This window comes from Protomyctophum bolini (genome assembly GCF_963924005.1).
Source record: "Protomyctophum bolini genome assembly, chromosome: 14".
NCBI lineage: Eukaryota > Metazoa > Chordata > Actinopteri > Myctophiformes > Myctophidae > Protomyctophum > Protomyctophum bolini.
Window position 1 is genome coordinate 11,249,826 of NC_137875.1, and position 13,143 is coordinate 11,262,968.

Here is a 13,143-nt window from a genome sequence, read left to right on the forward strand (position 1 = left end):
TTGGACTGGAGAGACCTCCTCCCCCCCACTCTGCGTTCCTCCACCAAACCATGGTGGTTGGACTGGAGAGACCTCCTCCCCCCCACTCTGCGTTCCTCCACCAAACCATGGTGGTTGGACTGGAGAGACCTCCTCCCCCCCACTCTGCGTTCCTCCACCAAACCATGGTGGTTGGACTGGAGAGCCCTCCTCCCCCCCACTCCGCGCTCCTCCATCAGTTTATCATCTACTCGGGGCTTATATGAATATATAACCATATATTTTAACCATGATAGAAAATAGAAAATTGAAAATACCCGTCCTGTTTTCTGGTGACTGATACTGCCCTCCTAATACGTGAGGTGGCCGTGCTTTTTCATTTAGTGTTTACATTTTTGTATATATATATTTTTTTAATACGTTTTAGTCTCCTCCGGCCTCCTCCTGGAGGCGGTTCTTTTCCAAAACAATTATTCAAAATAAATGAAAAAAGTAAAAGAGGGAGAGAGACATGCAGCAAAGGTCGTCATGAACGGGGCTCGAACATATGACACGCTGTCAGGCCAAAGCCTATATGTGGCATGCGCCTGGACCACTTGCAAAAAGGCCGGAATGTATTTAAGGCTGAAGTGGATAATGCATGTGTTTTTTGTCAGGTGAAACCTGACCTAAAGCCCTAACCACATGAAAGGGTCGAGGCGGTTTTACCGTTAACTCCTTTTGCAACCGTTTGGACCCACGGAGTTGCATGGTGACCCTTTGGTGTGGTTATAGGGCTCGATAGGGCTTAATGACTGAATGTTTTCTCTGAATGCTCTCTGGAGTAATTCAACCACCACTGCTCTCCCTCCCTCTCGCACACTCTCTCCCCAATCTCTTCCGTCTGTCCGTCTATCTGTCTCTCTCTCTGCCTGCCTGCCTGCCCCTCTCTCCTCTTTCTCGGTTTTATGAAGTGGTGCATGGGACGGCCTGGCTGGGTTTGATTTGCACACTCACTCCAGTAGTGTTCTAGCAGGCCATCCACTAAAGGATGATGAAGCACAACTCTGGACAGGACCAGAGAGAGCTCGAAGCCCCTGAGGCTTGTTCAACAGAGGATTTTAATTCTGGCTCTCCACTGTTCTCCTCAGTTCTTTCATTCTCATCCATCTCTTGTTTCTCTCTCTCTTCTCTGTCTATCCCTCTGAATATCTCACTCCCCTCTCCCCTTAGTATCCATGCATCCTTGCTTATACAGATGTGGATATACTTTGGCGAGGAGTCTGTATGTGAGGATTTACTGCATTATGCACCAGCTGGATGTAAAAGGGCAATCTCAGATCATGTTTCTGCATGTGCACAAGAAAAAACAGCAGCAGCACTTTGAACGCTTGAACATCTGCAGCAGATTTGTTCCGTTTTATTGTTGTTTGCCTCATAATCTAAAGTAGTGCACGCTGCCTGTGTGGGATGATTATTTATGGGTTGTTGCGAAGTTGAATTGACACTCTGATAATCTGATAGGGGGAGGGGGAGGGGGGGACATGGATTAAAGTTGTAACTACAACACACAGGATCAGCAGCGGCTGCCGAGGGCAAGAGGACAATGGGAAACGTGTTGTAGACATAAAGCCTGCAGTTATACTTAGCCCACCGCCTGTGTGGGATGATATCATGATTATGGATTGTCGTAAAGTTGAATTGGTAAATGGTGCATTTATATAGCACTTTTTATCGCAACGCGCTTTACGTAGATTGTGCATTACATTCACCCATTCACACACACACACACGCACACGCACACACTCATAGAGCGCAAAAAACCATGCAAGGCACCAACCTGCACATCGAGACAAATAAGGGCCTTTCTCTGCCCCACCCCTCTCCAATTGTTTATATTGTGTTTAGTGGGGGTGGGGCGGAGGTGAGCGGGTGGGGTTGACATATGCCCTTACTGGGCTACGTTCACACATTCAAGACACCTGTCTTGTGTCTGTGTTTAATGGCCGCTCCAATGCATTTCCAATGGAAACATTTTGTTTGATGGGGGAGGGGGGCAGAACACATCCATCAAAGCTGTGTTCAGACACAAGGCAAGTGTCTTGAATGCAGCCCAGTAAGGGCATATACGTCGACCCAGCCCGCTCACCTCCGCCCCACCCCCTCCTGGTGCTGTGGCCATCTTGGAAACTAAACACAATATAAACAGTGGGAGAGGGGTGGGGCAGAGAAAGGCCCTTATTAGGGGTTCAGAGTCTTGCTCAAGGACACTTCAACACTAACTCTGGGGGAGCCTGGGATCGAACTGGGAACCTTGCGATTCTCCTCCGACTGCTCTATCGGCCACTCTACCCCTGAGCCACTGCCGCCCAACACTCATAACACTCACATCTTCAGTGTCGTGCACTGAAAATAGCCAATCTATAAGGTCACAGTGCGTCGCGATGCAAGCTCGTATATCCACTGTTTCCGGCGAGCGACACAACTTGCAACCATGCTATATATCAGGCACAGCAAGCCAGTGCTAATCCGGAGAAAGCAAAGTCAAGCTCACACGGTAATACAGTGGCACAGCTGTAATAAATTGCGCTGTCAGAGACATGGCTACGGCGCCCCCGCCACACACGGACCCAGTCATAAAGTGGCCCCCAGCATTGTGATGTAATACGACAGCAATAATGATAATAACCGCCGTGTGGTGGAATCGGGGGTTTGATGCGGGACCACTCCTGTCCTTATTTGACATTCTGCCGACGGCTGTCTTGGAGGAGAGTGCAACAAGGGAGGAGAGCGTTTCAGAGCATGCTGCAGGCTGTGCCAGTGGCCGATCAGTCACGGTGACAGCTAGGTCAACAAGGAGGGGGGTTGCAGCTTTAACAGTCCGGAGCCAACTCGCCACACACACACAGTTTATTGAGGTTTAAATGTTGGAGGTAAATTTAGTGCAGGTAGGTTGCAAAGACCCAGCGATCAACGTATTAGCGTAGCAAATCTCAGACGATTCCGCTGGCTGGCTGGCTAGCACTTCTCCATAGGAAAACAGTTTATTGTTAAGTGGATAAAACTGCTGCTAGTGATGAAACCATTAGTACTTGAGCCGGTGTGCAAGTATCGTGCATTAGTCACAGAGCAACCCTTTGCCAGCTAGTCTGTGTGAGCAGCTGCATCCCCCCCCCCCTCACACACACCACCCCAACCCCAGGAGCATAAACACAGGCTATGGGAACCATATGAACGATTTGTTCAGGGCACCCTGCAGTGTTGCCTTGCCATCTTTCTCACAGACGATCCTTCTATACTGAAAGTGACAGTTTGCCTCCCTCCTTCTCCCAAGCAGTGGTGGAAAGTAACGAAGTACTATATTTTGAGTTATTTGTACTTTACTTGAGCATTTCCAAATTCCAAAACGTCTACTCCACTGCATATTCCAGAGACAAATATTGTACGTACTTACTCCACCGCAATTACTTGAACATTTTAGTTACTATAGTTACTTTGTAGATTTTGATAGAGTAACCACTTCAGCGCTATATACATTTTACTACATATCGGCTTTTTTCAAAAAATATTTGTAGACATTTTAAAACTTGAAATGAGTATTTTCACTTTTGTTACTTTAAGTACATTTTGATGCCAATGCTTTTGTACATTTACACATATTTACACAAGTACATTTTGAATTCCAGACTTGTACCTGTGACGGAGTCGTTCTACATTGCAGTATTGATACTTTTACTTGAGTAAAAACAATTGAGTACTTTTTTCCCATACCACTGCTGTGAACCATATGCGCGATTTGTTCAGGGCACCCTGTAGTGTTGCCTTGCCATTTTTCTCACGGACGATCCTTCTACTGAAAGTGACAGTTTGCCTCCCTCCTCCTCCCAATAAGTTCCTCTCGTCCCTAAGCGCCGTCTGCTAGCCGCCTGTTTCTTCCCGCAGTTACCTGTGAGGCTATAGTGGGCTGAATGCGCATTCTGTTTCTCATTAAAGCCCTGCCTTTCCTTCCTACAGTGAAACAGGTTCAAACCAAGCTTGTTGCCTCTCCTTTCCTACAGTGAAACAGGTTCAAACCAAGCTTGTTGCCTTTCCTTCCTACAGTGAAACAGGTTCAAACCAAGCTTGTTGCCTTTCCTTCCTACAGTGAAACAGGTTCAAACCAAGCTTGTTGCCTCTCCTTCCTACAGTGAAACAGGTTCAAACCAAGCTTGTTGCCTCTCCTTCCTACAGTGAAACAGGTTCAAACCAAGCTTGTTGCCTTTCCTTCCTACAGTGAAACAGGTTCAAACCAAGCTTGTTGCCTTTCCTTCCTACAGTGAAACAGGTTCAAACCAAGCTTGTTGCCTTTCCTTCCTACAGTGAAACAGGTTCAAACCAAGCTTGTTGCCTCTCCTTCCTACAGTGAAACAGGTTCAAACCAAGCTTGTTGCCTTTCCTTCTTACAGTGAAACAGGTTCAAACCAAGCTTGTTGCCTCTCCTTCCAACAGTGAAACAGGTTCAAACCAAGCCTTCTATATAGGTGGGCAACTTTGAAGATGGCCACTATATTTCAACACTCACTCCAGAGGGGCCACATTGCATATCACTGTCAAAACTCACTGTTTTGAGCTTGTAGATCAGCTATTTTTACTATATTTGAATTTAAATCCTGATTGTCTTTTTGCTACTGTATATTGGAATCCTGAAAAGTAACATTTAGTTATAGTTATGTCAACTTTATGAACTAAATACAAATACATTGTCGTAATCACACCTCATCACACCCTGTACACTCAAGACACGCTCCATATATGGCCAAAGGGTGAGGTCGCTTCTCGCCCTCAGGTGTACTACTGGTGGGTGAGGTCGCTTCTCGCCCTCAGGTGTACTACTGGTGGGTGAGGTCGCTTCTCGGCCTCAGGTGTACTACTGGTGGTTGAGGTCGCTTCTCGGCCTCAGGCGTCTTACTGGTGTTGTTAAAATGTGATATATGATACAGTATATGATAGGATACTTTATTGTCAGTTCACAGTTAAAAATGTCTTGAATGTCTTGTGACTTGCACTTTTCTTATACTTAAAGTGGACATTATTGAGTCTTAAATACTTACTGTTTTTTGTAACATTTCAGTTCAGTCCAGTTAGAGCTAGTTAGAGTATACTTGGCGATATCATGGGTTCAAATCTGCAGTGGCATGCCTGTAGTACTATAGTAGCCTGGGCAGTAAAACAAAATAGAGTGCGCTAGATAACATAGAGCCACCGGTGGGGTAAAGACTCAGGGGATCAGTGGCTGTCATCCCCGGCAGTCATTATAAGCCCAGTGATGATGCTAATATGTCCCATGAGAACCTTTGACTGGGCTTAGCCTCCGCTCTCCCCCTATGGCCATTTAGCTGCAGCTGCTGTCATTTGCAGAGAAACAGGAGGTGTGTACCTGTTCTGTGGTGTAATTGATTCTCTCCGTGTCTTAAGATATTTGTCATTCTTGTGTTGTGAAGTAAATTCTATAATAATTATTACTAACTTACTAAACTTCAAATGTATATTCTCTGGGATCTCTCAGTAGGACAGTGTTTTCTTCCTTCGGTAAATCCACATAAATGTATTTAGCTGTGCCGTAAGGTATAGTTTACATGGACATTATGCCTGCTTGCATTTGTGGGATACAAGTGAAATGACATGATCATGCCAAATAAATCCATCATGTCTTCTTTCTCTCTCTCTCTCTCTGAGACACACACACACACACACACACACACACACACACACACACACGTGCGCGCGCATACGAACACAGAGCTGTGGTGCTTGGGGTCTCTGTTACACGCTGTGGTGATGATTTCACTGAGTAGCCATCCAATGTGCCACAAGTCATCAATTTGTTCTACACCTCCCAAAATGCCCCGTCCGTCCGTCCGCCCGCAAACCCCTGCAGCCCTCGTCACGCCCCGCCCGCCACTGATTGGGCTTGTTTATGCCCAGCACATGACCCTGCATAGTGCTGCAGCCCCCCCCCCCCCTGCAGCCCTAATCCTCCACTCTGTCAGTAAACATGAGACAGAGGATTCTGCTTGGCTACACACGGAGACAGTGATGGAGTCAGACAGGCCCGGGTGTGTGAATGTGAATGGCTCTCCCAGACACAAACAAGCTCACGCTGCTGCGGGCTTCTGGGAGTTATGGAGATACGGTGTGCTGCTTCATTTATTTAGCATGCTCGGATATGACGGAACCCCCAAATTGTCCCGTCACGGTGAGCGGCACATCCGGGCGATGTGACGAGATGATAGGGTGTTGTTAAACAAGGGGCACCTGAAGTTCTTTGACATCCAGTGTATTCAATTATTAAATTTCACGCAAGCCATCGCACGTATTAAGTAGCTAAATTGAAGCATGCGATTCTAATATGAAGGAGACAAATGATGAGTTAATAATAATAGTAATAATAATAATATCACATGACACTAAATGGCTATTAATTATGGGTGGTTGCTTGTAATGTTTAACAGTAAGCTAGGAATTCAGGCTTATGCTGCCACACGCCGCACGCCCCTCACTCGCAATCATTGTGTCATTTTCATAGTTTGTATGAATATATTTCTCTACAGTATACACAACGTGCAATCACTGACATAAGTATGCATGCCATTACATGTGTTACAGCGCAATAATAATTGTTATTTCTCTCTCTCTCTCTCTCTCTCAGGATCTGAAGAAGGTGCTGTCTTTCCCCCCATATCCTGGGGAGTTTCTGCACCCGGTCGTGTACGCCTGCACGGCAGTCATGTTGCTCTGCCTCTTCGCCTCTATCATCACCTACATAGTGCACCACAGGTGAGACCGGCTGCAGCTGTTCTCAATGAGAATCAGCTTTATGCAGGGTATATGCACATGCTTAACCCTAGCGCGATTCTAAACAAAAGGCCTCTAAATCCTTCAGAAAGTTTTCTACATATTTACATAGTGCCTGAGATAAGATATAGAAAAGGTGCGTGAGCATAATAGCAGCAGGTGTAGGCTGTGCATGATATACGGTATTGATATTAGTTACGGTGCTCAAAAAAGAAAAAAGAAAACATGTCAGTGCGTTGCACATAGTATAGGACACACAGGTGCAAATGTCAGAGTGACAACATAGCGATAATCCACATAACGTAGAAGACTGACACTGGTGGTGTGACCACTGTGTCACCTTTGACCCCCTGTGTTGCCTTAGATGTACAGTAGATAGACAAGAAACGGGGAGAGAGATGGGGAAAGACACACAGCAAAGTTTGTCGGAATCGGGACTCGAACCTGTTACACACTGTCATGCTGGATTACTAGCCAAGGTGCCTGGACCGCTAAGCCGGCCCAGGCCAGCTCACAGATTTCTTATGTGCTGCACTGACTCACCTTACATTAAGTTACCTTTTCGTTTGCTATTCCCACTATTTCTGTGTGTGTGGCGGGGGGGGGGTTTCATGTGAGTCACTGACTAATGCTAGCATGAACCACTACAGCCTGTGTGACTCACTAAAGATTGCCGTCTGCGTGTGTGCGTGTGTTCATTCCAGTTTGCGTCTGCTTAGTTTTGCATGTGGGTGTGTGACTGTCTGCCTCACGGTGCCTTACCCAAAATAGTTCACAATATATTTTAGTTAAGGTTATTTAAGGCATTGCAGCGCTCAGTTTTTCACAGTGGTAAGTGAAAGAAATAATTGGCTAAAATAAAGGTTAGGTATAGTGTTATTATGTTTCAATTTAGGTATAGGGTAATATCACCATGCTCTGACCAGTCATAGCAGACTGTAGAATCAGTGCCTTAGTCAGAGACCTTGGGTGGCTTTACTTTTCTTATCACCATCTGCCAGGCACCCGCTTTGATTTGAGCCTTCTACAGAATAGCCATAACCAGTCCAGTATAGAGCTGACCCTGCTTGCAGTAGCATTCATTTCTATCTGTATACTTCGCCTATACATGTTCCTGAGGTTTGCTATAGCCTACCCATTTCACAGACATAGCTTCAAACAAGTCAAAATGTATTTATTTGAGCTCTTTAAAAAGTGCCTCACAGACTGGTATTCAAAGCAACACAGGAGATATGTAAAGTTCAAAACGAGAAAGAACAAAAAACTTTTACTTTTTGAGATATCTTGAGTCTGTGTACCCAGCCTGAAGGCGGCTGTCAGAACAGGGATACCTTCTCCACACTCGTCCCCGGGAGTAACAAACCCACCACAGCATCTCCTTCTCCCCGTCCCCCTCCTTACAGACCACTGTTGATTTTGACAGCAAATTTTGATTTTAGTTTTAGTCATAGTCTCTTGAATAGTTTATTTAGTTTTAGTCACATTTTAGTCACCTGGAATGATTTAGTGTTAGTCTAGTTTTAGTCGACTAAATATCCTAAGATTTTAGTCGACTAAATCCACAGTTGATTTTGTCAACTAAAATGTATTTTGTCGTCGTAGTGACTGCATCGCGTTGTGAGCTTGTAGATCAACCACTTTCAGCATGCGACCAAGTGTAAAATGACTTGTGTCTTTTACTTATACTGGATCTCTTGTCCACTAGTCCCTTCCTAACATTTTAGTCTAGTTTTTATTTGTTGAGGAAATTGTCAATATATTTAGTCTTAGTTTCGGTCATCATAACGTAGTTTTCATTTAGTTTTGGTCAGCGTAAAAAGGTAGTCGACGGACATTTTTTTATCATAGTATTAGTCGACGAAATCAACACTGCTCCCTACAGACATTTCCCAGCGCCACTCACAGCACCTCGCCGTTTTCCCCCCGAAGCGCGTTAGTAGTAACACTTCAACCCACTGACACCATCTCCCAAGCTGCGAACATGCATGTTAGATGGGTGGAATGCAAGGGAGGTTGTTCAAGGCCATACACTGACTGGCTGCACACATTAGTGAGCTGAACTGAGAGAGTGACAGGCTCAAACACAGGGAGTGAGCTGAACTGAGAGAGTGACAGGCTCAAACACAGGGAGTGAGCTGAACTGAGAGAGTGACGGGCTCAAACACAGGGAGTGGGGCGGGGGGAGGACTCATGTTATGGCTGTTTGGGGGTCTCTTCTTTGTTACTTTATCTCTCCCTCTTCTCTTGATTTGATTTTACTGATTTTGATTTTATTTTATTTAGCACTACAAATGTCTTACTAAATATACAGTTTTCTGAAAAACCCATGTTTCTATGTCAGTCATTCTCAAACATTTTCATGTCAAGGAGCCCCAAGATTATATGTAATCGGCTGCCGACCCCCATCTGAAAATATGTTGTTCCAGGCTCCCCAGAAGCAAAGATTTGAGTTAAAAACGTTTGCTCTGAAAGAATATATATTCAAAGATTTGCACTACATTTTCACGATTTCTCAAAAATAGCAGATCTACAAGCTCGTAGCGCGGCACTCGGTGCCGGGCTATGAGCTTGTAGATCTAAATGATTTGAATGCAATACATATAGGCTATAATTTACAGATTGCATAGTATAAAGAAAAGGTCTAGAGCAGAACAAAAAACTTGATCATCTATATAGCATGATTATCGAAAATGGATTGTCAACATAGATGGCACATATAAGCTTCTATATAATTATGTAAAAATAAGAAATACATAATAAAAGATAATGATTAGAATATAGGAATAATTTAAGTGATCTGATTAATCAGAACATACTTCAATTTGTTCATATATAAATTAAGAGAGACCCGTAGAGTATGTCGTATTTCTCCCCCACTGTTATCATTATTATTCATAATGTTCCGGTGTTAGCCACTGTTATCATTATTATTCATAATGTTCCGGTGTTAGTTCAGTAGATTGCGCAGGGTGGGGGGAGGAGAGGAACAGGGGTCAATTCTCCCCCCTCCGATCCCTCCCCTCCTCCCCTCTGGGAGAGGGGAACGTGTGGGGCTGCCAGGTTAATGTACTTGACCCAATGAAAGCCCTCAGAGCAGAGCATATGAAAACCTCCTTCCGGCGAGAGGCCAGAGGAGAGAGAGAGAGAGAGAGCCTGATTTATGGCCTCTGTGCCGGACAGAGTTCAGCACCTGGACAGCGGCAGAGGCAGCAGGCAGCAACAGCATGCCTTAGCTCCCTCTCTCTCTCCCTCCCCTCACTGCATGGCCAACAGCATGCCTTAGCTCTCTCTCCCCCTCCCCTCACTGCATGGCCAACAGCATGCCTTAGCTCTCTCCCTCCCTCCCTCCCTCCCTCCCTCCCCTCACTGCATGGCCAACAGCATGCCTTAGCTCTCTCCCTCCCTCCCTCCCTCCCCTCACTGCATGGCCAACAGTATGCCTTAGCTCTCTCTCTCCCTCCCTCCCTCCCTCCCTCCCCTCACTGCATGGCCAACAGCATGCCTTAGCTCTCTCCCTCCCTCCCTCCCTCCCCTCACTGCATGGCCAACAGCATGCCTTAGCTCTCTCTCTCCCTCCCTCCCTCCCTCCCTCCCTCCCCTCACTGCATGGCCAACAGCATGCCTTAGCTCTCTCCCTCCCTCCCTCCCCTCACTGCATGGCCAACAGCATGCCTTAGCTCTCTCCCTCCCTCCCTCCCCCCCTCCCCTCACTGCATGGACAACAGCATGCCTTAGCTCTCTCCCTCCCTCCCTCCCTCCCCTCACTGCATGGCCAACAGTATGCCTTAGCTCTCTCCCTCCCTCCCTCCCTCCCCTCACTGCATGGCCAACAGCATGCCTTAGCTCTCTCCCTCCCTCCCTCCCATCACTGCATGGCCAACAGCATGCCTTAGCTCTCTCTCTCCCTCCCTCCCTCCCTCCCTCCCTCCCCTCACTGCATGGCCAACAGTATGCCTTAGCTCTCTCTCTCTCTCTCCCTCCCTCCCTCCCTCCCCCCCCCCCCTCACTGCATGGCCAGCAGCAGCAACAGCATGTCTTAGCTCTCCCTCCCTCCCTCTCCTCGCTAGGCCTGGCCTGGCACCAGCCACAAGGCATGCCTCGCTGGGAGTCTCTTTTTTTGCAGAGCCTGGGTTTCGATGGACGCTGATGGGACGCTTGTTTTACAGCTCTGGGTTATATAACCTCACAAAAACTATATGTCTACGCTGTAGACGCATTTTTTGGGGGGGAAGTACGGAAAGATGTATTGATTGATTGAATATTTTATTAGACAACACACCCATGCAAACAGCACAATGTACAGCCAAGCATCTTGTCCAAAAGGACCTCACCGAAGAAAGGCCTTGCGGTCATGTTTCCATTCGGATCCCATACACTCACACACAATCATGACATGAACAACAATCCAGAACAGCAACAACAATAATTGCTAATAATAATAACAATCATAAAATTTCTCTAAACATGAGATATATGGCATGTACAGGTTGGGAAGGAAGTAAATGGGAAGGGGATAATCAGGATAAGGTGGTGTGGCGATCACCTCCTCTCCCTTTGACCTGCTGACAGGTGAATGTTTAGGCCTGTCTTGCAGGAAGCCAGTGATTTGCTTGTTTTGAGAGAAGGGGGAGGGCATCCCATACCTGAGTAGCAGTGCTGTGGAAGGTGTTTTATATTTGGGTGGCACCACATCGTTGTTCACGCTTCCTCTAGTATCGCACCAGATTGTTGTTCACGCTCCCTCTAGTATCGTGGCTGTTGCTCACTTTTTTAAAGTAATTAGTCAAGTAAGTGGGTACTGAGGGCATGGAGGGTAAAGTTGCATTTACAATTTTGAATGTCAGGCCCATCTTCAATTGCTTGACTCTATCTTCCACCCTGAGCCAGCCTATGCTGTCAAAATGCTCTGCATATAGGTGGGTCATGGGCCCTAGGTGGAGAAGAAGTCGGATTAGTTTATTTTGGGAAGTTTGGAGCTTAGTTTTCTGTGCCATTGAGATGTTGGCGAACCAGGACGTACAAGCATAATAAGAAATGGGCAGTATGAGGGCTCCAGCTAAGGTCCTGCGGGCCCTTTTGTTAAGAGATTCTGACCCAGTTTTACTTTTTTGATCGCCCATGCCCTCACCCGTCAGTTTATTGTCAAGGATACATCCTAGATATGTGACCTCTTCTTTGCATGAGATTACTACTGTATGTCATCGACTCGGATCTTAAAATCATTTACATTTGTCCTACTGAGGGAATGGTTGGACCCAAAAAGAATTAATTCCGTTTGAAAATGAAAATGAAACAGAAAAGGACACCATAGCAAGGCTAGGGAAGGCTCACATGAGTGTTTTTGTTAGGCTCCAATCTATCTGGAAGTCCACGCAATGCGACGCATTGTGAGCTTTGTTGATCTGCGATAAAATATGTTCTATGCATTTGAAAACTTGAAATGGGACGTTCTGTATAACGAGTACTTTCACTTTTGGTACACGAGTTCCAGCGCAGTTATATAATAAAAAATGTGATTGATACAAAAAAATAAGTGGAGGCTATTGACTCAGGAAAGTGATTGCTGAATACAATACATACAGTAGTCTGTCAGTTCATTTAGAATCACCTGCCAGAATTATCTGACCTAGTATATATATTCTCCATTTCCTAACAGCTGAATGGAAAGTGGCAATATGGGTTAAGTGCTGTGCCCAAGGGTGTATATAGCACTCTGACGGACGCTATATTTCACAAAGCATGGTATGAGTGCATGGTGTTATATTGTGTGAGGTTTCAATTGACCCGGCCAAGTGGAACCAATTTGTTTTTATGTCGTCGAGTCACCCAGATGATTCATATCTGAGTGAAGTACTTCACGTGTGAACGCATGCATGAAGGAAGATTGTAAGATGATCAAACTCAACAAAAACAAATAATGATTGTTACATGTGTACAAATGAAGAGTTTCTTTCTAAAATACTGTGTGTGCATATATAACCCATTTTGACCTGAGATCAGATTCTAAAAATGTCTTCTACATCCTGACAGTTTTCTGAAAAAGCTACATTTCTAACTTTATATGACAGTCGTTCGCGCTATGAGCTTGTAGATCTGCTATTTGTCAATAGCTAAAGCATAACATGATGCAAACACCAAAAGGGTTTCCCGCCCAAGATGGGATAAAGACCCGTCGATCGCCAGCTTTCGATGCCTTCTAATACTGACGATCCCATCTCTAAAAGTGTTGTTTTGTCAACCAGGGACTTAACTGAATCTCTGCTAAGGGCGTGTTCAGACGGATTCAATGAATGGTCACAGATTGCCTATAGGACGTGATCAGATGCACCCTTAACGTTATAATGCGATCCA

At 45.6% G+C, this 13,143-nt stretch overlaps 1 protein-coding gene across 1 annotated transcript in view; it reads left to right on the forward strand.

The window, feature by feature from the left end:
• adgra1b (adhesion G protein-coupled receptor A1b) overlaps positions 1-13,143 on the forward strand; it is a 202,709-nt gene that overhangs the window by 161,008 nt on the left and 28,558 nt on the right. Inside the window, exon 15 of the mRNA XM_080781504.1 lies at positions 6,647-6,774. Coding sequence (XP_080637630.1) covers positions 6,647-6,774 — 128 coding nt within the window. The remainder of the gene's footprint in view (positions 1-6,646; positions 6,775-13,143) is intronic.